Source organism: Colias eurytheme, chromosome 2 (genome assembly GCF_061535395.1).
Source record: "Colias eurytheme isolate Ceu_HAF_F1 chromosome 2, ilColEury1 Martin Lab GWU primary, whole genome shotgun sequence".
NCBI lineage: Eukaryota > Metazoa > Arthropoda > Insecta > Lepidoptera > Pieridae > Colias > Colias eurytheme.
Window position 1 is genome coordinate 4,725,109 of NC_142981.1, and position 27,768 is coordinate 4,752,876.

At 35.8% G+C, this 27,768-nt stretch overlaps 2 protein-coding genes and 1 long non-coding RNA gene across 3 annotated transcripts; 2 read left to right on the plus strand and 1 right to left on the minus strand.

Annotated features, from left to right (window-relative positions):
- LOC149910288 (ubiquitin-conjugating enzyme E2Q-like protein 1) lies at positions 1-27,196 on the minus strand. Its single transcript, XM_090112106.1, has 5 exons — positions 27,053-27,196; positions 5,210-5,399; positions 4,613-4,814; positions 702-945; positions 1-518 (listed from the first exon to the last, which is right to left on the minus strand). The coding sequence occupies exons 1-4, from the start codon at positions 27,181-27,183 to the stop codon at positions 710-712; spliced, it is 759 nt and encodes a 252-aa protein (XP_089968232.1). The 5' UTR covers positions 27,184-27,196; the 3' UTR covers positions 1-518; positions 702-709.
- On the plus strand, positions 6,962-7,695 carry LOC149910289 (uncharacterized). The gene is made up of 2 exons (XR_016457710.1): positions 6,962-7,003; positions 7,098-7,695. It is a non-coding gene; the product is annotated as an uncharacterized LOC149910289 (long non-coding RNA).
- LOC149910290 (uncharacterized) lies at positions 14,430-16,951 on the plus strand. Its single transcript, XM_090107672.1, has 2 exons — positions 14,430-14,649; positions 15,513-16,951. Exons 1-2 carry the CDS (start codon positions 14,570-14,572, stop codon positions 16,006-16,008), a joined length of 576 nt encoding a protein of 191 aa, XP_089963798.1. The 5' UTR covers positions 14,430-14,569; the 3' UTR covers positions 16,009-16,951.
- Positions 27,197-27,768: the final 572 nt, after the last annotated feature.

Consider the following 27,768-nt stretch of genomic DNA (forward strand, 5'->3'; position numbering starts at 1 on the left):
ATCACAAATATCAAAATGATTTAAATGACTTTGGGACGGAAATTTGCATATATATCATTTTATAAGAGATAAAACCGATTTTTCATGATTTAAGTAATTTTTTTATGATAATTTAAAATATCATGTGCACTAAAATATATCTCATTGGCGGTTTAAATACATATTAAAATATTATTAATTTGCATTGAATAGAAAACATTAGTGTAAAAAAAGAAGGTAGTACCATATTTCATATGACATTCTAGGCGTTGAGCGAAACATTACATGTTTGGCACAGTACACAGCATATATCCTAACTATTTACTAGACAAAATTCTAAACCTGACACTTCACATTGGAATGGCGTGTTTCATACAAAACCTGTAAACGCGGTGTGTACAGGAAAATAATGCATAGAGAGCTGGTAAAACTCTGTATTCCTTATAAAAGTAAGATATAAAAGGTGTTTACTAAAAATTATAGCTAAAATTTAATTAATTATCTACTAGAGATCCTTTCTGCACCACTGTTGAAAATGTCTGAAACAAAGGAAATAAGAAAATAATAAGTATTTGATAACAATAGTTAAAATATTATAATAGTTAAAACCACTCTTTTTGTCTTTGTGGTCATGTAAAAGATTAACGTCCTTTTTTTTAATGACAATGAGTAGATATTTTCGTAACCGTTCTCAATAAAAGCCCTTCAAATTCGTGACCTACCTTAAACTTCACCCGTCAGACAGCGAAGGTGTGACCCAGCCGTATTTATCGTGCGTCTTGACAAGCGAGCGGAACGCCTCCTCCGCGCGCCTTCGCGAGAACTCGCGCGAGGATCGCGGCGGTGCGCGCGCCACGCGACCTTGACCCTTCACCACGGACGCTGCGAACTGCATCACCACCGCCTCCACGGTGTACGCGGACGCCCAACCGCGCGGCGTTAGTAGTTCCATGCAAATAGCACCACCTGGCAAACAAAGGTTCAACTAAAAAATTAGTTGTTTGTAAAGTAGGTTTACGATCGAGATGTTTACGTGATAACGTCTTAATGGTGGCAGCGCTCGAGATGAGACGGGAGATCGGTCCGTCTCTCTCTCGTTATACCTGCGATCGCGCTCGTGAGGTTTTGGTGTGACACAAGTTTCTGAACATGTCACCGATTTTAAAAACGTTATCACGTTAAAATGTGTTTGTGAATTTTCTAGCAAAAAAGTTAACTGCCTTCAATTAATGGTCCGAACTGGACAAATTTTAATGTGATCGACCGCAAGACGAGTTTTTAAATAAAAAAAGACTCGTCAAAATCGGTTCACCCAGTTTAACCTTTTGAACGCCAATGACATCTATAGATGTCATGCGCAATCGTGCCCTGTGCGCCAACGACACCTACACATGCCAAGAAACAGATCATAGATAAATACAAAATAAACACATTAAACCTTTACTTTTACGTGTTTTATTTATACAGTTTATGAACTGAATCCCCAGTTATTACATAATTGTACACAGTAAACAAAATTGCCAAGTAGTTATTCAAATATTTGATGACAAAAAATAACTTAATTAATGGCTAAAAAAGCATGTTCTCTCGCGCCAATGACATGTATACGTGCCTACTAGTGATGTAGTGTAATATTCAAGTAACTTCATTAAATATAAATTTATAAAGAATAGAAAAAATTCGATCACGAGGCGGGACTTGAACCCGCATCCTTCGCGCCATTCCGGGGCGGATGCCTAACCAACTCAGCCACTCGTGACCCGCCTGAGTAATCGAATTTATTCTATTCTTTCAGTTTTATGTGTCTTAAGGGACACACCGCGCGCCATCTATTGAGATGATTTAACAACCATCTCAACCAATATGAAGCACTTTTCAGTGAATACAATATTGTAACGATGGAACACGACCTTTTTTGTTGAATTTATATTTTTTGGTTTTATGGCATTCAAATGCTTTATAAATATAAATTTATAAAGAATAGAAAAAATTCGATCACGAGGCGGGACTTGAACCCGCATCCTTCGCGCCATTCCGGGGCGGATGCCTAACCAACTCAGCCACTCGTGACCCGCCTGAGTAATCGAATTTATTCTATTCTTTCAGTTTTATGTGTCTTAAGGGACACACCGCGCGCCATCTATTGAGATGATTTAACAACCATCTCAACCAATATGAAGCACTTTTCAGTGAATACAATATTGTAACGATGGAACACGACCTTTTTTGTTGAATTTATATTTTTTGGTTTTATGGCATTCAAATGCTTTATAATTCTATTCTTTATAAATTTATATTTATAAAGCATTTGAATGCCATAAAACCAAAAAATATAAATTCAACTTCATTAAAATTTCAGCGAAATTACTCTAATTCGCTTAATTTTTGTAATAACTACAAAAAAAATATATAAGCTTAGTCACTGAGAAAAAAGGTAAATACTACATTCTTTGGTATAATACCATATTGTCTATATTGTGGATATTGTTGATTTCAATATTTTCCTTTTCGCCAATCATGCGCATCCCTAGCACAGTATCGATATGCAATCTCTTCTGCGCCATTGACATGAATAGATGTCGGACTGGTGACGTCGTAAGCGCGTGCCGTGTTGTTAAGTGCGGAAAGTTGTAAAAATATTTTATCGAGTAGGTATCTACCAATATTATAATCGCAAAAATGGCAAGTGAAGAGTTTTATAGTACAGAAGAACTATTGCGCATTTTAGAAGTTTTCAAAATTTATTACCTAATAAGTCTAATCAGTGCCTTTATTAGAATATTCTTATGATACAAATTGTCGCTATGTCATATCAAAATATGGTAATTGACCTAAATAGGTACCTACATATAATTAGTATTTGTAATAACTCAAGTATTAAACTAAATGATTGGAAAATAAATATGTAGTTTTAATGCAATTCCCTTTATTTAAAGGTAATAGTTGTTTTGATATTTACAAATAAACACTCCACAATAATACCTATAGTTCATATAAACTTAATAAATAAACTCGATAAGTTATAATAATATACAGCTACACATCCCTAATCAGAAGCGAGAGATTATAAAAAAAAGGATGGTTGCCCGCGCCATTGGCATGTATATGTCGTGGCCATATCGTAGATTTGCTCATTTCATGAAATGGCCAACATAGTTTGATCAGATCGTTAAATCGTCAACGTTTCACAATTTGGTCATCGACATTTGGCCAGATCGTATAAAATATCTTAGAGAATCCATAAAACATAAAAATTTCAGAATATTTTAAGAACTTGTTTAATGTCATTTAAGTTAGTGCCGCGGTAGCGCCGGCGAATACCAGAAGCGAATTGTTTTTTCAATAGAAAACAGTTAGGTTAGGTTAGACTTTAATAAACAATGCACGAGCCGAGCGAGCAAAGCGAGCGTGCCGCGGCAGCGGCCGGCGAGTGCCAGAAGCATATCGCTTTTTAAAAAAGAAACAAAAATGGTCGCATTTCGTGAAATAGCCATCCACGTCCATCCAGATCGTCGATCTGGCCAAATGTGGATGACCAAATCGTGAAACGTTGACGATTTAACGATCTGGCCAAACTAAATTGGCCATTTCATGAAATGAACAAATCTACGATATGGCCACGACATATACATGCCAATGGGGCGTAACTGATAGAGAATAGTGCTGTAACTTGCTGCAATTTTATATGTATTTTTGTATCTCAAAAGGTTGATTTTTTTTGTTGATAGTTGCTATAAATGTGGTCTTAAGTTTTTACAGTAGGAGATGAGGTTAAATAAATATTATTTTTGTGTTATAAGCTGTTTATTCAAATATTCAGACGTGAATTATTATGTTTATCGATAACATTTTGGACTCCCTACTATTTTCAAGGTTATCTCATTGAATTTGTGGCTTGGCGTGGAGGGCACGGCGATGCGTTTTTGCTCTGGCGGTCAAAAGGTTAAAGTTAGGAAGAGATAATAGGCCCAAAAAAATTACAAGTTACTTGAAAACCTCCTACTTTTTAAAGTCTGTTGAAAATGCTGATATATTTTATTTTAAACCGCTTCAAGGCTGTAATCAAAGGCCATTGTGATCGTAGATTGTATTGATTTTGGATATTGGAAAGGATGACTTCTTTTATCCTAAAGAGCTATACAACCACGATAGGAATTTAATAATATTGTTTAGTCGTTAAAATATTATCCAGTGAGAGTAGCTTAATTCGCATGATAAAATCAAATTTACTAATTTTAATTACCTATTAACGTAACGACTTATTCTGAATACATAAAACTGAGCTCATCAAAGTGTATTTAATCAATCAATTACTGTGTTGTGTTTAAACAGAAATAATTTACTAATCAGTCAACGGACTGAATATCCAAAGGCATAAATTCGCTCGGTTACGCTGAATACATAGAGCAAACGAGTTTAATGTTGTTACTTGATTAATTAGATTAAATTCTTTTATATTTAGCTACATGAAAAACGGATCAAAAGAAAGGTTCAGATAATATCATTTTCAATAGAAAAAAATCAAAGATAAAGATTATTGTCAAGAATAGTCCTACAAAATGTACAACTCGAACAAAATCAGGTTTAGAGATAGATATAAGTACATAATTAAATATGATATCCAAAGACAAACCTTCCATAACGAAACCCTTCTCTATCCGCGGTTCAATAACTCTCATAAAAGGGGGCGCAAAGGGAAAGTTTTCTGGGAATATCAAGTGCAGCAAAATATTAGGAATGTTCAATTCTCGTAGATCCGCCGCCAAGTCACTCTCTGGGTCGATCTGATGCAAACGCACGTGCCACTCGAACAAATTGTCGTTTACTAGTTCCACCTGAAAGTTATGTCAAATCATTTAGTTACAAATTACAAAAAAAATATTAACATAATACATTTAGAACGCGCGCGTCTTTTGCGCGACACCTTGGACAGTTATCATCATGGGGCTTTGTAAACATTTAACATAGATTATGTAACATATTATGTTGAAAATGTTTATTTAGTTCAAAATAAACAAATATTAACTAATCCAAGGCGATTTGGGTGTCTTCATATTAGTTTTATAGTGATTTACATAATTATAATTTATAATATTACGTATCCATAATCCAGTTTATTTTGAATAGTAGGTTTACAAATGGAATAACTTTGCAAATGGTTTTAACAACAACGGAGCATAAGTGAATAGTCTATGGATGTAGCGAGAGTAAAATACCATATAACATTTACCGTAAACACAGGGTCGGGTCTGTTCTCCTGCAGCCGCTGTATCTCCTTGAGCTCCTTCATGAGCCTGCGTGTGCGTACCGCAGCCGCGCGCTCCCGAATGTCGCTCGCGCCGTCCTTCTTTTTGGCTAGCGAGTTGCCTGTTGGACTTGAGGGCAAACTTGCCGTGGTTTCAGCAGGAACTACGCCATCTCTGTTAATGAAAATGAATATATTTTAACTCTGATACATATTTTGTCATTAATTATTATTAACGTAGGACATAGTGAGTACATAGTTACTAAAATAATATAATATTATACTTATCATTACTTATAATTTAATATTATACTTATCATTCCGTGTTACCTACTGTCGAAATAACTATTTATAGTATCCTAGTCTATTTAACAACAAATTTATACGCATTTTATACGTTATTGTTTACTAAAAACTTTTTTTCGTTTAATCTAACTTTTATTAAGGAATAAAAAATAATTAGAGTGACTGAGTGGGAGTTACACAAATTAATAATAAGGACATTTTTTCCTTTAAGTGTGATGTGTGACGATAGTTTATAATTCACTAGCCGCTCCGCGCGGTTTCACCCCCGTGGCTCCTCTCCTGTTAGTCGTAGCGTGATGGTATATATATAGCCTATAGCCTTCCTCGATAAATGAGCTATCTAACACCGAAAGAATTTTTCAAATCGGACCAGTATTTCCCGAGATTAGCGCGTTCAAACAAACAAACAAACTCTTCAGCTTTATAATATTAGTATAGATTTGTTACAGAAAGGTTGCAGAACTATTCACTACTTACCTACTTGAAATTTTTTGGCATTGTAAATTTTTACAAAACATTGAACGTTTTTGAGGTCAGAGATCTAATAAAAAAACGTTTCTTCGCATCTTTATTTCAAATCCATTACGTCTTTCGTACCTTTTCAATAATCCTCTCTCATTAATGAAGCTGAGGTTAGATAAGTTATAACTCAATAAGTACTATGGCTCAGAGGATACTACTTAGATTTATTTTTTATAACTATAATATTTCTACAATAAAACAAGAATGTCATTTGCTAGGTATTAATTCTGCTTGTAATGGAATAAAAAGGGGACTTATTGGGATCCATTATTGCTAGTATAGAGCAAATGGCTCTACCAAGAGATTATGGACTCTGTTTAATGTTGCCATCGTAATAAAATATTCATTTTGTTTCCTTTCTAAGTTTATCCTAGTCAGCAACCTTTTCATTGTCTGAACAAAACAAACGACTGTAATTCATTGTTTACAAGAAGTCATAGGACCTACCTATGTATTGAATTTGGTTTAACGTGATCTTTTAGCATTTTTTAAACTTCTACTGACTGATACTGATGACCGTGGTCTAATGAACAAAACTAATCGAAGCATGAATTTGATATTTTAATGGCATTCAAATGCTTTATAAATTTATAATCGAAGCATCTTCAATTTATTAAAGAGCATAATAAAGGTAGGTATTATAATTGCAAAAGAAAAACTGCTTTGAAATATTTGAACCGGTAGTTATCATCTCAATGGAATGCTGTTTCTGAACAAACATGCACTACCTATATAAAGTTAAATATCGACGTTCACCTTGATTGCTATGTGTATTGAATATTTAACCCTCAACTACCTGACCGGAGTCTCTCAGACTCCAGCAGTCTTATTTTTGTCTATATCTTTACAAGCAAATGTATTTGAACGGTGTGCGTCCGTGTACCTTCGCCCCTCTGCCTGAAGTACCGCGCCTGAACTCGTCGAGGTCATATGCGCGCGCGCTGTGTTTTGGTGAGTAAAAAACTATGTCGTGACTCGTGGAGTCTGAGAGACTCCAGGTAGGTAGTTACGTGACTTTTTCATGAAACTTTTTTTTCTGTTTTAGTTCAAAATGACCTCGAATGATAAAAAATATTGATCGTTGGTTGGAGGAGGACCTTTCCTCGAACGAAGAAGAATGTTTTGATGAACTGTGCAGTGAACACGAGGAAGATATTGAAGAAAATTGTGTTCTTCCCTGTGATTCTGCATCGTATACAGAGATGCAGATGCAGGATGTAGTTATGAAGCACCTGAAAAGTTGGCAATACGCAAGTACTGCTTCACATGTGACCCGAAAAAAAAAACTTAAGACGCAGTACTTGTGTTTCATATATAAGAAGCCTACATGCCTGCAGTGCTCCTACACGGCGTGCTCAATATGCCGGGAAAAATTGTAAAGTTTGAGCCTTGCAATTTTATAAAAAAAATTCTTTTTTGCCAAAAATTTGTGTCACATTATGTTGATTAGTTACTAAACTTTAAACAATTTATGAAGAGAGTTCCTAATTTTTGTTAGTTTTTTTAAAGATCTCATTTAATAAAAGTGTAAAACTTTTGAAAAAATTTTGCTTACTTTAAAAAAAAGTGTAGTTTTTTAGTATAAGCCATAAGGTTATATGTATTTTTTTTACTTTTAAGAAATAAAGAAGTGTTCAAGCTATAACATGTTTCTTTTAATTTATTTTCATTTATAACAGTTTTTGTTTATTAAGAGTTCAAAGTATGGGAGTCTGAGAGACTCCAAGTAGGTAGTTACGTATAAGAAATTAGGGTCAGGTAGTAGAGGGTTAAAACGCGTGCGTTGTAACTTATTAATTGTAAACAGCGGTACATATTGTTTGTATCCTGTTAAATTATGTTTAACAACCTAGTGAACATATATATGTATAAATAATTTATAATTTACATTTTTATAATTTTAATAATTATGATTATTATGTGTCTTTCTAAAACACACAGCGTTGGGATGAAGAAGCTGTCTATGAATCCCCTAAATCTATAGAAATAAGTTCTACCTTACCTCTTGTCTATGGATCTTTCACCTCACTAGCAAGGGCGCGTCCCTTTATCTACTTCCGCCTCTGACGCGCCGCCATCTTCCAAGCGCATAGCGTTTGTGAATTCCGAAGCGTCAACATCGCTTATATATCGAATCTCGATATTTCTTAGAAATCTATGGTAAAAGTGTTAAAATTTTCTGCAAATTCAGTTTCGAATAGCACACAGTGTTGTTTTTAAGTGTTATTTTGTGATTTATTTTGTGTTTAAAGTCGAAATGCTTTCCCATAACGAAACAACAAAAACCACGTTGTCTGAGGACGATTCAAAGACCGGTGTTTCGGATGAGAACCGGCATCCAAAGTGTAGTGGTGAGTCGACTTCCTCGTCCTCGGAGGACGAGAGGAGCGACAGCTCGTCTCCACGCAGGAAAAGAGCAAGAAAGGAAAAGTTCCGTAAGTACAATCAAACTGATACTTGCTCCGACCCACGCATAGAGTCCCTCATGCAACAGGTGGGATATATCTCGCAATACATGTCACAATTACCACAATACTTATGTGAATTAAGTAAGATGCAAGAGGTACCTAGTGACGTCGCTACGTCAGCAGGTTTTCTATCATACCCAGGCACGGCAGCTACTGCGTCAAGGGCAGGGTTAAGTCAGTCTGGTGAGTTGACGTTAGGCGACCTGGATACCGAGTGTGACGCGGCGGTGGTCGTCCCTCTGGCCAACAAGGAGCTCCTACTGGAGTTAGAGCGTCTCCAGCACTTTGACCGTCCTACTTGGAAGGGGATTAGGTATAAGAAAGTGCTTAACTCTTGCTTAGCTTCCCCAGGCTTCACAGCCCTTAAAGTGAATGAGGAATTTTGCCACCTCAATAAGAGCAAAGATTTTTTAATGTCGACTGAGTTACTATTAGCAGGCTTATCAAATAATATCCTAGAACAGCGTCGCTTGCTTAAAGAAGGCTTACAGGACATTGTAAATTGGGCACAGGAGAATAAGTATAACTTAAACCCAGGTAACCTGTTTGAAAAGATAACCTCATTGTTTGGTCCTGATTCTCCATCCTATAAAAGGTCAGAGATGACCATGCAGCTAATTTGTGGCAAGAGGTCGGAGTGCATTGAGGTAAGACGAGAACGTATATTAAAAGAGCTAGGAAATGTCAACCTACGCTCTATACTTCATAATGTTCCTCCGAGTAAGGAATATTTATTTAGCAGAGAAGCCCTACAACCTATCATAGCTTCTCTGGGCGGAACCCAACAGTGGCTGAACACTCCCACCTATGCCAGAGAGAGGAGACAACAACAACAAAGAGCTGCACCTCAACACGGTAGACAGTCTCACCGCCCAATGAGGAACCAGCCTCAGAGAGGGGACAGGAGGCAAGTTGCTAAAGTTAAGAAGAACCGGCCCTTTCGTGGCGGCTTCCGCGCCAACCCAATGGTGCAGAAATGACAATTCCGAATTGTTCAGGGCGGGGTGTTTAAAGAGACATATAGAGAATTGGGTTCGTTTGAGGGCCAACCATTTCATTTTAAAAAACATTACCAACTCTCGAATTCCATTTACCAAGAAACCTCCCATGTGTCTGCCCAGCAGGCTAATCTTGAAGAGATGTTCTACAAGGGTGTCCCCCGCCATGACAGAGATGGTAGACCGGCTAAAGAAAATAGGGGCCCTAGAGAGGCCCAGAAAGATAGACGCCGGCTTTCACTCAAAGATGTTTCTGGTAAGGAAAGCAGATGGCTCAGCAAGGCCCGTCTTCGACCTGAGGCACTTAAACACCTACGTGTCTGCCAGACATTTCCAACTAATTTCACAAGTTACCGTAATGGAATTCTTACAATGCCAGGACTGGCTTGTGAAGATAGACCTCCATCAAGCTTATTTCCATTTGCCCATAGCAAATTCTCACCGCAGGTTTTTAAGAGTAATTTACAACGGGGAGATTCTACAATTAACGGCCCTCCCTTTTGGCCTATGTTCTGCCCCCCGGACTTTTGCAGCCATATCAAATTGGGTCGCGGAGACCCTGAGTGCTCGGGGTATTCGCCTTCTAGTATACTTGGACGATTACCTATTGGTCCACCAGAACCGAACCAAATTAACATCCCAGGTCTCGGAGACCGTGGGCATCCTAAAGAAACTTGGTTGGCACATCAATTTCAAAAAGTCAATCCTAGACCCAGTGCAGAGACTCGAATATTTGGGCCTAATGTGGGACACGAGACGGATGTCTGTGTCATTACCAGACGAGAAAGCTTTAAAGATAGAACATACAGTGGCGGCAATGGAAACAAGATCGTCCTGCACTCAAAGAGAGTTACAAGTGGTCCTAGGGATGATGAATTTTGCAAATTTAACGCTGAGAGGCGGCAGACTACACAGTCGCCGTCTCCAGATATTTCTCAGAAGTTTTGCACGGAGCAGACCCAGAGTGAGGAGAGCCTTGCCTCCCCTTGCGACACAAGACCTGATGTGGTGGAGGAGAAACATAGGCAAGAACGGCATATCCTTTATAAGGAAACAGGTAACACACTTCCTTACCACAGACGCAGCGGATGCGGGCTGGGGTGCACAGCTGAACAGCCTTTACCTGTCAGGGAGATGGACAGGCAAACAGAGAACTTGGCACTCGAATGTCAAGGAACTATATGCTGTGCTCGCTGCAATAAAAAGACTCCAAAGTACACTAAGAGGGGCCCACATACTAATACAGTCCGACAATCGGACTCTGGTCGCTCACATAAGGAACGAAGGAGGGACAAAGTCATTAGCCCTCTTATCACTAACATCCGAGGTGCTTTGTCTGGCCGAGAAGTTAGAATTAACTCTGTCGGCATCCTACCTCCCAGGCCGCCTCAATGGGATAGCGGATCGCCTTTCGAGAGGACAACCCTTACCAGAGTGGCATCTTCTACCCCACGCCACAGAAGTGTTATTCCGGAAATGGGGAGTACCAGACATCGACCTGTTCGCCTCTCAAAGAAGCGCAGTAGTACCAAGGTATGTAAGCTTAGATGCAGGAGATTCCTGCGCAGAGTTCTGCGACGCCTTCAGGCAGCAGTGGAGCTGGCACCTGGCCTGGGTATTTCCGCCACCCAGTCTAATCCCACAGGTACTAGCACACCTCAACAGGGCACAGGGCAGGTACATTGTAATAGCCCCCCAGTGGGCTCAGTGTTATTGGCTTCCGGACCTGAGGTCGAGAGCACTCAGTCCACCATTTGTCATACAGAACCTACGGAGTTGCCTCATAGATCTATCAACGTCGTTGCCTCCCCCTCAGGTGGAGAACCTGAAACTGCTAGCTTGGGAGATTGGGGGTGGAGGAGACAAATAGCCCACTGGAGTACAAAAGAGAAGGATTTGCTAGTAGCTAGTTGGCGTCCCTCCACACTGGCAACCGCACTGGCTCCAATTAGGAGGTGGTTGGCTTGGTGCAGATCTAATAACAAGGACATCAGGGCACCTTCTGGTAATGACGTCGCTCAGTTCTTAGCAAGCCTACATTTGGAGCACAATCTGGCTTACAGTACAATTCTACTGCATAAGTCAGCGATATCAACCTTCTATGGTGCATCAGAGGAGAGAATCACCACCAATTTCTTTGTACAGCAAGTCCTAAGAGCTATTGCTATAGCTAAACCAAGACAAAGAAAAGAAGCAATCTGGGACATAGAGATTCTGGTTAACTGGCTTAGATCATCAGATGGTAATTCAACCCTGTTTGAGATATCAAGGCGAACAGCTTTAATCCTGTTATTAGCATCGGGCAGAAGAATCCATGATCTAACTCTTCTTAGGATCTCTAAGGACTGTTTTATCAGACGGGAAGATAAAATTATATTCTGGCCTGAGTTTGGATCCAAGACAGATACAGCAACACACCAACAGTCAGGTTGGTGTTTGTCAAGGCACCCAGATGTTTCCATATGCCCAGTGACCCACATAGAAAAGCTAATTCAGATCTCAGAAGATAGGCGTTCAGGCACAGAGATAGATAATTTATTTTTATCAGTAAAGGGTCAAGTTAAGCCCGCTACTCGGACCCTGATCTCAGGTTGGATAAGGTCAATATTGAAGTCAGTAGGCATAGCAGCCCCTCCCGGCAGTATCAGGTCAGCAGTGGCGTCAAAAGGTTGGTTAGAGGACCAACCCATTGAGGAGATCCTTCAGAGGGGCAATTGGAAGAGTATGCTGACTTTTAAAAAATTTTACTGCCGACCGGTAAAGCCAGCCAGGGACAGTGAGTCAGTTTTACTTTTTGATAACTTTAAACCCATCTAATAAATTAATTAAGTACTTATTATAATCAGTGTGATATTTAGTATTAATACTTAGGGCACAATTTTGCCAATGTTGATTGTTTTGTATCTCTTCCTTTACTATATTGTTTTAATTGATTAATAAGCAGAGCTTATTGAGTAGGATATCAAGCCTTAGAGGCTTTATTATTAAGAATTGACTGAGACTGATCTCTTTTATGTTCCTTTGAGGTATAATAATTGATTTATATTTCTTTATTTAATTTCTATTACTGTTGCACAATAAACCAAGACTGTTTTAGATGTTATATAAAAGCACTAAGCATATTGTATAGTCCATTTATTTAGTCAGTGTCATGACATTAATGTGTATTAAGTTGAAATGTTACCTAAAGATAACAATTTAAGTTTTAAGAAAAGAGTTTGTTAGTTTAGTTGTTAAGCAAGAAAAGATGTTCTTTTTCTTTTTTTTTTTTTTGTGGGCAATAGCCTTTTATTATTGTTTTTTGAAATTTCTATAATATAGCTTTATTTGACAATACCTACAGCATTTTCATTTAGCATTTTTTTTTTGAGAAATAAATTTTAGTTTGTAATACAACACTAAGTATTACAATGTCAACAGATAAGTTATATTTCAACATAGCGTTTGTAACTCTTTCTTCACCAGCAGATATCAAACACATCTTCATCCCAACGCTGTGTGTTTTAGAAAGACACATAATATTGATGTTTTGCATTAAAACAAAACATGTATTATGTGTCGAATAAAACACACAGCGTTGAGTTTTACTGCTTGCTGATGAAGATGCTATGCGCTTGGAAGATGGCGGCGCGTCAGAGGCGGAAGTAGATAAAGGGACGCGCCCTTGCTAGTGAGGTGAAAGATCCATAGACAAGAGGTAAGGTAGAACTTATTTCTATAGATTTAGGGGATTCATAGACAGCTTCTTCATCCCAACGCTGTGTGTTTTATTCGACACATAATACATGTTTTGTTTTAATGCAAAACATCAATATTAAATATTGACTACGCTCTTCAGTAATAATATAGAAGCTTGCTTGATATGATGATGCGATACGACGTTTTTAGAGGTAGTAACTACCAAACACATCATGTGTTATTTTTGAGTTCAACACAATATAAAGAAGGTCCTATTATATCGCATGTCTTATGTAACAAATAGGTACTTCGTGCTTCAAGGAACATCAATAAGGGAACATTTTTCCTATGCATAAATCAACTTGATCTTTATATTACGGCATCAGGTTTCAGAGAAATGAGCCCCGATTCCCGTCACCGCTCGACCTAGAAATCAACGTTTCGTCCAAAATGGGGTCACATAATCGGTATTCGTTATCTGAAATAGTTTCAGCCGCGCAAACTTCAACACTCACTAAATTATAAGTTATTCAAAATTCCAATCTCGGAGAGGGATTAAAATATTGTGTCCATTATGTGGCTGATTCATTCAGGGTCAGAATTCAAAGAATTTCAAAACTCGTTTCGTAAAATTTAAAGTAGGTATGGCAGATGCATCAATACCTACATGCTGCAGAGTTAATTAAAATACTTTTAATTTGAAACTAAAAAATATATTTTATTTTTTATAATATTTAGATAATGAATGACTGAAAGAGCAATATCGAATATCGGATACTATTTGCACAGAATACATAATAGTAGCTAAACGCTACAGAACGGACACTCTCCGCCTCCCGCCAAAATTAAACTTACCTCACCCCCGCGCGATCAGACATAAAATGGGCGATATTTTTCTGCAAGGACGATACGCAACGAAGTTTGACAACATTAATCAAATTGACTCAAAGTAATTTTATTATTTTGGATTTGTGATTATCGTTTTTCGTAGAAAATGGTTAGATATTGTGCTGTTTACGGATGTATTTCATCAGAAAAACGCGAATTTTTTTTTACGGTAGTCACAAATGTGCCAACCATAAAGCGTTAACACACACATTTGCAGTCTCTACAGTGTGACTGTCAAAACGATCATTTTGTATGGAGTGTCCGGGGTGTGCTATTTGCTCCGATACCGATATCGGATCGGATAATGTGAAAATGCTCATAAAGTATAAGACTACGTTTATAGAGCGCGCACACAACGCAACGAAGTGGGAACTGTAGGTACGGGTGAGAACAAAACGACGTTCCCCCCGCGAGCGCGTGTAGTCGTGGTTGAGCGTTATCAAAGTGCGTTTCTCTAGAGGTTTTTTCCATATTTACGTATAAAAATGGTGAAATGTGCAGTTCGATTTTGCAAGAATGATTCTAGAAATCACACAAAATTGAAATCCACTATTACATTTCATCAGTAAGTCGATTGTTGTACTTATTTTTATGAAAATAAATCCAGCATTGCGGGAGTGAAGAAGTGGGAGGTAGGCACGCGCAGGCTAGCCCGCGCACCTCACTGCCGCTTCGTGATCGAAGACATGTGTTACTTGACCAACGCGATTCGCGAACGCTGTACTCGATATAAAGCTTACTATATAGAAGAATACATCACTACATTTGCATTGTATAAAACAAAGTCGCTTTCTCTGTCCCTTTGTATGCATAAATGATCTAAGGCTTAAATATTTAAAACTACGCAACGGATTTTGATGCGGTTTTTTTAATAGATAGAGCGATTCAAGAGGAAGGTTTTAGTATATTATAATTTATTAGATTTTAGACAAAGCGGGCGAAGCCGCGGGCGGTAAGCTAGTTTTAACATATTTATTTGACTTTAAAAATTATTACTTAAAAATGTACCTATTACCTATAAATAATTAAGTGGTGTGTTTTGTATGATTCACTATCTAATATTTTGAATGCGAATAATTTATTAATATAGCACAGACTAATAATAATATACCTACTGATTATAGTGTAAATGTAAAGTACCTATGTAATGTTACGATATATTTTCTGAACTGCTAAAGTGATTTTGAAGATTTTGGTAGGTATGGAATGGATATTAAATAAAAAATGATATATTTAATAAAAGATATAGATAAAATTTTGTAAGAAAAATAAAGGTTCCTAACTAGTTAGTTGTTATCTACAAATATAGAGTAAAATATTTTGAGGATAAACCTAGGTACCCAAAATACTGAATAACATATCCGAAAAAAAGTTAAAATATTAAAATTATACATATGTAACTAAGTAGACTTTTTCTTATTTTTTCAGATTCCCAAAAGATCGAAACTTGATGAAAAAGTGGATTACTGCTTTAAATCAAGCAAATTTTGAGCCAAACATATGGAATAAAGTTTGTTCAGTACACTTTCTTGATTCCAATTTCTATGAAACAAAAAAAGGACTACGCAAATTAATAAGTACAGCTGTCCCATCGCTTTTTCTTGTTCCAACAACACCAACTGATCATAATTCCCCAGCAGCAGCGTCATTAAATTCTGGTAAAAAAACTGTACCTTTTGTGCAACACCAACCTTCTACTTCTACTTTAAACGATAACGATTCAGAAATGCCTTCAAATGTAGAAGATACCTCAAGAATACGGAAATTGAAAAAAGAAATTATTCGATTGAAAGACGTAGCTAAACGTCGCCGAATGCGATGCAACGCCCTATATGCAACATGTCGGCGTTTGAAAAAAAAAGTAGAGAACATGTCGCAAATACTCACCAAGTTGAAACAAAAGAGATCAATTCCTCAAGAGTAATTTGACCTTCTAGAATCGTGCGGAGTTTCTGCAGCAGCTCTCATTAAGAGAATGATTAATAAAGGCCAAGAATATTCACCAGATCTCCGAATGTTTGCGCTAAGGCATACTATGAAATATAATATGTGATAAATATTTTGTTTGATATACTCAATTCTCGAAAAGCAGTATGCCAAAATTTGTATGGGCTGCGGTTCGATGATACTGAGATGATCTGATATTCATGTAGGTACATAGAAGAATTACTTAGGTATTATTAAGAAATATAAGATTTCATAATATATTTTTTGGGAACTATATTTTCTATCACCAAAATTTATATGTGTCATCAAGTTGTATCACCTAATAAATAGATCTATCACCACGAAATATTTTCGTTCTCAAATAAACAAAAATTGTTCCCAGGTATGAATTATCAAATTAATATTAATTTATGTGTAAAATAAGAGATCGATAACCAATAAAATTATATTGCATTACATGAATATAAACTTCGTTCTTATAATAACAGTTTTGTTACTTAAATAATAGCTCGGTGCTCAGAATGGTAGATCTGTCACCAAATAAATCGATTATCGATCCCTGACTGCGACTCTTTTTTATTTGATATTTTGTTACCAATACAGTAGTAACATTTTATTTCGTTCAGATATTAAATTAATAGTATTCGTTACCAATTTAATATATCAATTTATAATTTTAATGAAAAAATGATCAATTTACTATTCTGTATTTCTAATTATCTAATTTCTATCTTTAATTAAGTGTTTTATCTACTATTCTGCTAGCCATAAGCCAGCTATTTTAAACCAGCGCTGATTGTTCAGTGGTAATTATTTTAAACAATAAATATTGATTATTTTGACTTTAATTGTTTTATTTACTACTCTGCTAAAAATTTTATTTAAATATAATTTATATATACTACTAGTGGAAATTTAGAACCTTGGGAGTCTAGAATCTTTTGGTCAAAACGATCATGACAACCCTAATTTTTTATTTGAACTTAATGCAATTTTCTAGTAACATAATATGATTTATTGGTGATCTCTTTAAATTAGTTTGCTTAAATACTTATTAGGACACACCTATTATAATACATACAAAAACATTTATTTGGTACTAGACCTTATATCTCAGGATTTTAAGTGATTTATTGTGGAACTGATTTTGCATTGTTTGGTGACTACATTTTGGTGACAGATCTACTATTTTGAGGACAAACCCTATTATTTAAGAAACACAAAACTAATTAAATTGGTGATAGCTTAAATGATACCCATATTTTTTCACCTACAATGCAAGCACTAGATGGCACTTTGTGATAGATTTCCAACAAATTACTTTCCACATTAATTCCATTTGCTTTTAATCAAAAGCTCACTCATGCAGGTGCTGGTCCAATAGAGGATTCAATAGATTATAGAAACTCTATGGAGTATCAGAAAACATTTTACACATAGTAAAATATCTTCGTCTGCTACTGCTACCTGCCACCTTAAACAATAAAAAACATCTACATAATTTTATATGTTCATATTATTTTACTTCAAGAAGAAGTTTTTGCATTTTAATAAATAATAGATAATTTATAAACAACAAACTATTTTGTCCTTATAATGAGATATTATAGCTCAAACGCTCTCCATTTGGGCTTACGATAAGTATCAATTATGTGGAAAAAAAATTCTAAAGACATGAGAACGAAGTAGAAAAGTACTAAGTGAAATTAAATAGACCGTAGGTACTACATATAATATACATACAATGAAAATGTTACACTTACACTTGTAAGATTGATCCATGTTCGTGACTTCCCTGACTTGACTATAGAGTATTGGATGGGTTAAAGACAGGGAACAATTCACACAACGTGGCATTTTTTGTAAGTAGAAAATATAAGTTGTCGTAAGAACCCAACACAACATTATACTACTAAACTGTCCAAGTTCGCACAGGAATCTGAAGAATCAGCTGAACGCGAAACTGTATGGACGAATAAAGTCTAAAGATCACTAATCTTGAAGACAGATCAATAATAAAGCAAATAGGTAGTTAAAATACAGGTGCATACCGGTGCCAAACGCAAATAAAGCAGAAGTCCTTAATATTATACTCTTTGCAGAAGTCACATTGACACTTGTTACTAATAAATTATAATTACGTTTAAATTACATTAAAATAATATTATTTAATAACTTCGAATAAAACTAACAAAACATGTTTATATAAATTAAAAAAGAACTAAGTAAGTAAACTTACGATATTAGGTATTACGTTTATATCAATTTATTAGAACAAAACTTAGGCCTAGAGATCCTTTTTTCAGTGATAAGATTCTACGGGGACTATAAATAACAATCCGTCGGCCACTCAGTTCAGTCAGTTCTATCTACAAGCACCTACAAGAAGCTTTTCGTGCCCATGGAACTTAAATAATACTTAATCGGAAACTGTGCGTCCCTGGAACAAATTACTCTACATACTAAAGGGCACAGGTCAGCATCACAATAGGAAGATACTATGGTTAACGAATAATTTATGAGAAATTTCGAGGGTTATCTAAATATACCCACAGCGTTAGAGCCGTTAGATCATTCTTTTATTTCACAGCACGTCATCTCCTATATTGCTGGTTATATTATGTAACAAAATATTTACCTACTATCAAAAAATAGAGTGCACGGACTGTTTATCAGCTTTAGTAGCAAACGCACCTTCTCATAATAATTCATTCATATTATGTATTTAAAGATAGAGAAGGTCTTACGTATCCATAAGAGGACGTGATTTATTTGTGTAATGCCGCTGAAAAAGTAGTAAAAATTAATATATAATTAATTAATTATGTTTTACTATTTTTTTATATTATTAGGAATTAGATATTATTATGTGGGAAAATATTTTAATCGAACTTTACTTCATTATGAATTTTGATTGTAAACAATAGCGCTATAACTAGGCTAAAATGATATAACATATTGTCGCGTTGCCTCAGGTCACACTCTTCGTCCACAATATCTACGTAACTATAGAACTACCATGTCTTCTAGACTTCGTCACACTAAGGGGAATTGCGTAACTGGTAATTTATAAACAAATCACAGTATATATGTAGCGTTTGTGTTACATAAGAAAATACACATGTAGGACTGTATAGGTATACCTACGTATAAAACCGTATCATCATCATCATCAGCCCATATATGTTCCCACTGCTGGGACACGGGCCTCCTATGAGGGTACAGGCCATAATCCACCACTCTGGCCAAGTGCGGGTTGGCGGATGGCACATGTCGTCGAACTTTTTAATTCTTCGACATGTCGGTTTCATCACGATGTTTTCCTTCACCGCTCGAGCAGTGGTAATGTTACAACATGCGCAGATAAATTGAAAAAATCAATTTATTTCCTGCGCGCTCGCCTGGTCTCGATCCCCGGACTTATCAATTCGAAGTCCGAGGTCTCACCACTGAGCCACCACTGCTCTGCACCACTGCATAAAACCGTATACGTAGTATATTATTATTAGTCTGTGATAAAACGTATTGGTAAAATAAGTATTTATGAGAACGCTGGAGGAAGGTTGGGTTGACATTAAAACGTTGATCGGGGGTAGAGCTAGGGATTTGTTCCAAAAGGAAAAAAATGTTATACTTTTGTAACAAGAATAGGTTTTGATTTTTATTTTACTTTGATATCGATCGTTTGCATATTAAGGTCATTCTATAAGTAATCTTACTGTAAAGATTTATTTAAAAAAATATACGCCGGTCTTGTATTTTCCGATATACTTTATTTAGTAGGTACCTGGTACATATACTTAGTACTTATACGATTTATCACATAAAAGTTCATGACCTATGATTCACACAACTTTCAATGACTTCAAACGAACAATAAAAACAATACATCAAGTCAATCGATTGTGGTTATGACAAAGCGAGAGCTATGGCGTTTGTGATCAAGCCAGCTGTCTAATATTCCCAGTATTCATATTTACACCGTTCGCAGGCGTAAATGATATACTACAGTCGCTCGGCGCCAGCCGTGTGAGCTGTACGTGTTGTTTACGCGCAGGCGCTTATCGTCGTATAAAAATGTCTGACAATGCGTGTGCGATCGAACCATGCGGTAGTGTGTTTAACGAAGAATCGGGTGGCGAACTATTTGGTTTACACCCTATGTCTGCGGTTATGTCTTCGGACGAATCAATACATCGTAAACGGGTGAGAGATTATAGTGATTTAGACAATGATGATTTCATTGAGGTAAATAGAAAATCGAAGCGGTTAATTAAGAAGCAGTCGAAAAGAAATGCAGTAAACGACATTCAGGTAACGAACAATAGTTCGATTCACTCTCAATGTTCGGATATAATATATGAGGTAACTCTGACGTCAAAAGATCAACTTCCTAAACAAATCGCTTTCGCAAAACTGTTAAGGGACTTGAACATTAAGAATATAGTAAGAATTAAATTTAAAAGTAATTATAAAGTATCGATTGCTTTTGGAGATAAAGAGAATGCTGACCTTTTAATACAATGCGAAGAATTAATTAAGAGAGATTGGAGATGTTATAGAACTGATGAGCTGAAATTTTGTTATGGCATAGTGAGGCAAGTAGATTTAGACACAAGTATAGAAGAGTTAAAAGAAATTTTTGTATGTGAGAGTGAGATAGTGTCTTTGCGGCGTTTACGTCGTCAAAATAGTGAAGGAATATGGGTTGACAGTGAAACTATTCGCATTTGTTTTAAGAGTACCGCTATACCGCCTTATGTTTCTGCATACGGTTGTCGTTTTATAGTGGAACCGTATACATTTCCAGTCTCGCAGTGCGCGAATTGCTGGCGCTTTAGTCATATTAAAAAATTCTGTCCACATAAAAAAAGAGTGTGCCCTAAGTGTGGTCTTAACCACGAGAATTGTGACACAAAATTTTTCAAATGTGTAAATTGTGGCGGTCCACATATGGCGATTGAAAGAAGTATATGTCCAGAATTTAAAAAAGAAAAAGAGTTAAGATGTATAATGAGCGTGAAGAACTGTTCATATAAAAAAGCATTGATGGTGTATACAGAGAAGATGAAAACAGGTTCTTTAGGAAGTCAGGATACAATAGTGGAGAATACAAGTATAAATATACCGAATGATATGAGCGTCGATAGGAATGTTGAAACGTACAGTGGAGCGGTATTAAACCTGAATAAAAAACATATAGATAAGGAATACACTAACGATCATCAATTTTTAAATAAGGAGTCAGAGAACATTTCAGTGAAAGAGGGACAAGAAGTTAAAAAAAAAATGAAAAATAAACCCAGGAAAAAACGTGATGATAAAGAGAAAACTGTAGATCAGGAAATAAGTGAGTGTAATGGAGAAGATTATGAAACCAGAGAGAAGCATAACTTTAGTTTTATTAGGTTACTTAATAGATTAAGAGACATTATTTTATCAAGAAAAATGCTGAGCGAGAAATTCACGGACGTGTTAAGGGTAATGTTTGAGGAGTGCTACCCATTGGTAGCGGATTTATTTAGAAGAGGAGAATTCTTCTCTAATCTTCTATCTATTTTCGGTCATGGATAGCGTTCCTGTTAAGCAGCGCTTCATTAACATAGTCCAGTGGAATTCGCAAAGCATCAAACCAAAATTGTTAGAGTTAGAATGTTTGTTGATACAGAATAAGATACATATAGCCATCTTAAGCGAGACTTGGTTGAATGAGGAAATAAGTATAAATATGAGTAATTATAGTATGCATAGAAAGGATAGAATTGATTCTTATGGGGGGGTAGCAATTTTAGTTCACAAATCAATCATAACTGAAGTAAATCATGTTAACATTAAAAATCCTGGAATAGAAGCAGTAGCCTTAAAATTATTAAATTGTAAATTTATTCAAAATATAGTTTCTATTTATTGTCCGTCATCAGTTAGAACAACTCAATCAGATTGGGATGAACTTTTTTCTTTGTATAGACATAAAACGATAATAGCCGGAGACTTTAACGCGCATCATACAAATTGGTCCTCGAAAAGTGATGTCAGGGGTACTCAGGTGTTAGATGCTTCACTAGATAATGATTTTATTGCTATGAATACAGGAACCGCAACTAGAGTTAAATTAGTTAATAACCTTGTACAAGAGACTTCTCCGGATATTACATTTGTTTCGTCTGACGTTATTGCAAATTTTACATGGGGTGTAATGAATGAAAATCTGGGTAGTGACCACATGATAATCAAAGTTTCTGTAAATTTTGAGGATGTTGGCCACTTTGTTAAAAAGAGAAATTTTAAAAAAGCTAATTGGACAGATTTTTCTAGTGCTCTCGAACTCGCGTTACTAGAATATAGTATAGAATCTGAGAGTATTCAAGCTGCTTACGATAGATTTGTTGAAAGTATAAATGAAGCTGCTGACAAACATATTCCATTTGTAAAAGTAAGCATTGACCCTGAGAATAAATTCAAGCCTAAGTCATACTGGAACCCATCTCTTTCTCATTTAGTTGCCCAACGTAGATTAGCTTTAGGCATATTTCGACGAAATCCTACTCCACATAATCTAACAATATTGGAAAGTAAAAATGAATCATTTAAATCTGAATTAAGAAAAGCTCGGTCTATTGACTGGCAGAAATTTTGCGATTCTATTAATGAAAGAACTACGTTATCAGATATGTGGCATAAAGTTAAATGGATCAAAGGTAATCGGAATTCCCGATTTAGAGCTCCGACACGGGATTTACAAGAATTACTATGTAAATTAGCTCCTGATTTTGTAAAAGCACGTAAGCCAGAATTATCATCGGTAAATAATTTACTTGAATCATCTTTCAGTTTAGAAGAGTTAGAGGTGTGTCTCAAAAAGCAAGACACGTGCCCAGGAAATGATAGTATTACTTATTCTATGATATTTAATCTCCCGGAAATAGGTAAACGCCATCTGCTTAAAATTTTTAACGATATATTCGATACTGGCTATATTCCTAAACAATGGAGGGATATTAAAATTGTACCTATACCTAAGTTAAATTCAAATTTAAATAGCGAAGTCAAATTGAGGCCTATTTCCTTAATATCGTGCATATGTAAGATATTTCATAATATGATTGGTAAAAGATTAGAATGGTATGTGGAAAGAAATAGTATTTTGTCTGTTCATACAACAGGGTTTAGAAAATCGCGTTCTTGTCTAGATTCAGTAGCTTGCCTTGTCTCGTCAATTCAGATTGGTCTTACTAAAAATATACCGACGTTAGCTTGTTTCATTGATGTAGAAGGGGCGTATAACAATGTTCTTACTGAAGCCGTAATTAAAAAATTAGACCTTTTAAATGTGGGTTATAAAATGTGCAATTATTTTTGGGAGTTTTTAAGTGAGAGACATCTACTAATTAATAATTCTGATTACTGTAATGATAATAGTAATAATAGCTGTAGTAGTAGTAATCTTTTGGTTAGGTGGGCGTCTAACGGTTTGTGCCAAGGCGATCCAATATCTCCTCTTCTTTTTAATTTGGTTACTGCTGAGATTAGTAAAACCATTAGTGTAGGAATAGGTCAGTACGCTGATGACTTTGTGATATATTCGAGTAATCCCGTTATTAATAATAGCGTTCAGGACATTCAAAATGCATTAAATATTTTAGTATCTTTACTTCATGATATAGGTTTACAGGTATCGGTAGATAAAACAAATTTTTGCCTATTTAGCAGGGGACGAAGACAACATAATATTACTCTTAAAATCAATAATTTAGATTTAAAATATAATGAAAATATTAGATATTTGGGTGTTTGGCTGGATCGCTCTTTACGTTGGGGTAGGCACATAAATGAAGTCTGCGGCAATACTCAAAAATTCATCAATATATTGAAAGTCTTAGCTGGTAGCGGTTGGGGAGCTCATCCTAAGCACTTAAGAAGGCTATATATAAGTATCATTAGGAGTAGAATTGATTTTGGTAGCTTTTTATACGACAACAGTGCACAATGTCATGTTTCTAAACTTGATAAAATACAAAATCAAGCGTTAAGAATTATTGGTGGCTTTATTAAATCCACGCCAGTGCACGTAATGGAGAGTGAAATATGTATACCTCCGCTAGCTATACGTCGGAAATATTTAGCTTACAAATATTGTCTTAAAGCCAAATCTTTTTGTAATAATCCCGCTACTAGTCTTTTGGACAAGCTCGGTGCTCTTTGTACAAATAATTATTGGTCTAGAAAAAAGCAGCCACTGTTGGCGTTAACTTACATAGAAATTAAGGATGAGAGGCTTTTTACCTCTAACACTTTAGAATTGTTTCGGTTTAAAAATTGGGTCCCTGGAGCAAATATTAAAGAATATATATGTGATTACTTGGATTGTATACGGGATTCAAAAAAAAATTATAATTCATTGGTTTTAAAAAATGAAGTTGTTCGTGAAATTAATATTAAGTATAGTCATTGTTTTAAAATATTTACGGATGGATCAAAGGGCACCGGGCTGCCCTCTGGTTGTGCTTATATCGATGTTACTTCTAAAGTAGAAGATTGTTATAAAAATTCGTCGCCTGTTTGTATCATGACTTTGGAGTTGTTTGCTATATCAGCAGCTTTATCCCATATTCTAGATAATTATAAGGCACAGGATAGTGTAGTTATACTTAGTGACAGTAAAAGCGCTATACAACATTTATTGCACTGTTTAAATGGGACTTTTAGAGGCTATCCTATGGCATACGATATTATAAGTAAATTTAATAAGGCAATTGAAAATAATATAAATGTAAAACTGCAGTGGATACCTTCCCATATTGGCTTAGCAGGGAATGAGGAGGCTGATCGTTTGGCAAAGGCAGCAATCAGTGACGGTTCGGAAATTTATATTCTTCCGAATCACTATGAACTTTTACCTAAATTTAAATTTTTATGTTTGGAGCAGTGGCGCGAGTATTTTGATATCCGTTCAAAAACAAAGGGCATTTGGTACAAAATTATGCAAAGTCAGCCTCATCGTTCTCCTTGGTTTGTTGGAAATATACCGCGCAATATTGTTGTGTTGGCACATAGATTGCGTTCCGGGCACATGCCATTAAGAGCTTTTGCGCATATGATGGGTAAAATAGAGTCTTCTTTGTGTATAATTTGTGGAAAGACCGAGGACGTGCATCATGTGCTTGTGGAGTGTGTCCGGAATGAGACGAAACGTGTGGAATTATTTCAAAAGCTAGATGCTTCGCGGGCCAATATGGGAATTTTTTGTAGCTCGTTATCCAACCCTTGCTCGGAGGAGGCAGGGTTGGTGTATGGCATGGTGGGAGATTTTCTTTCAACGTATAGCGCTGGCTCCTAGGCGTTCTCATTGTTATTTAGATATATATTATGTTTATTAATTTGTGTTTAGTTTGTAAGTTGATTGTTACAATGGGGCTGCCATGAACATTCGTTCAAAAGCCTTGAATAAATGATTGAAAAAAAAAAAAAAAAAAAAATGATATACTACTCCAACTCCAAAATTGTGTTAAATTGAAATGAAATGAATACCAGCTTCTAATTTTCCGGAAGAACTAGAAAGGATATACTTAGTTAGTTAGCCACTTTAAGTATTATATTATTTGCATTATTTTTTTTTTAATTTATTTGCATCCATGTTTAATTACTTCATACAAAGCGGTTAATAAAGTAGTATTCATAATAATTATCTGATTTAAATGTAAGATACATGAGTCAATGAAGGGCCTAATGGGTACCTATTCATTATGGACATTGGACATATACACAAAGGGCGACAAGATTTTACAATCTCTTTTCTAGTAAAGTTCAATTTCCTCAATCTTATGCACGTCACAAAGGCTTGGTTTCAATTTGTAATGAGGTGTGACGTCAAACTCTGTATCACATGTGTTGTACAAATTTTGGCCGCTACGTTTGAGTTCCGTGTCTTTATTATTTTATCAGTAATTATATTCTATATACCTAATACCTTTTCTCAAATAAACACTGTTCACGTCAAGTTCTATTTACTCAAATAAATTTCGTTTTTATGACCCTACCTACACAAAAAAGTTATTACAATTCCGTGTACGTATTACGTTCATAAAAACTTGACTGTATCTGTATCGTAAAAAAATGTAGAGCAGCAGAACTAGATTATTGATTTAAAGCGACATTTTGGTTATTAAAATCCTCTGTTTGCTGGTGTTTGTGGGTTAGGTACGTACCAATACTGTCTAACTCCTATCAATAGTTAAAATATTATTACTACATATTATCTACAATTAGATAATAATTTACGGAATGCAATGAAACTTGAAATATTGAATATCGTTCAAAAGTGATAATGTAATCAAGTATCTTAATATTCTATTCAATGTACAGTCTACTTTATATTAGATAGTGGCGCTTGGCGAGCTTAAACAGAAGTTCGTTGATATACCTAATTATGTAATTATGATTCCTGCATTTTATACCTTATTCTAAAAGTGTATTTTTTGTTTAATTTGATATCAATCCTTAATAAAATTCATTGTCAAATTGCATGATAAGCGTTATTCTTTTTCATCGCTGCTATTGTAGATTTGTAGAGTACCTATATTCATCGTTGTATCATATGTTTAACTTTTGTAAATGCTGTATTTATAATTGCATGTAAATGCTGACCATCTGGAAATGATTTAAGGAAATTATATACCTAACATGAATAAATACTCCATCTTATTGAACAATTAATTAGGTAAGGTAGGTAGGATATACCTACCTACAATAGATATGGCCATTCGTAAATTCCAATAATATTTTAATACGTTTACTGTTGAATTAAATAGTGTTCGTCTGTTTGAATTAGATACTAAACTACAAATGTTTACATACAAAATTTTGGTATCAAGGGCATCAAAAAAACCACCAAGGTTCTAAAACAATTTCATACTGTGTAAAATAAGAGAGTAAAAATAAATCGTTTTGAAAAACTATTAGTAAACAGTAATTGTTTACAGTTGTTTACATTGGCGCTAGAGCGATAATAATAGATAAATTACCTGTGCCGTCGAAATAAGCCTCGTCTTGAAGGAGAGCCACTCGGCCCTGCACCGTCATTCTCCCGCTTTTCTGAGCTTCGGAACAATTTCTTGAATGCGGCCGCTACCTTCTCTTTGGAACGCGATGTCATTTTTACAACAATACAATTAATATTCACACAGATTTCGTTCGGTTTGTTTACATTAGCGCCGATGACAATGCCTGCCAAAACGAACTTCAGTTTTGAAAATCGTTTCCACTGCACCAAAAGAGGCGTTAGCAAACAGTCTTGAAGTGTGAATGTTGCATAACTGAGTCTCGCGCCGCACAAGTGGTGGTGCACGTGCGACTACTCGCGAAGTGAGAGTGCCGATGAAATTGAAACTTGGCACAAAGAATGGTGACCGGTTATCGATGCAACATTTAGCGAGCGCAGTGCCGTCGTCATAGTTAAGTGCGTAACCGCATCACGCCGGCCGCTGCCCAGTGCGTTTGGCGTGTGAATGAACCATCCGGGGATGAGATCTGATGTCGCGGCTCTAGCCGCTGCGCGCGTGAATTCTGTGAATCCGCTAGCCCTGAAACAAAGGAAACTGCTTTACGGTCATGATTTGGGTCAATACTTATTAAATTTATTATGACCCTCACAATATCTGATAATATTTTGTTTATATAATATACTAGATATAATCTTAATATTATAGATACATATTTGTGATAAATGATAATATCTCCA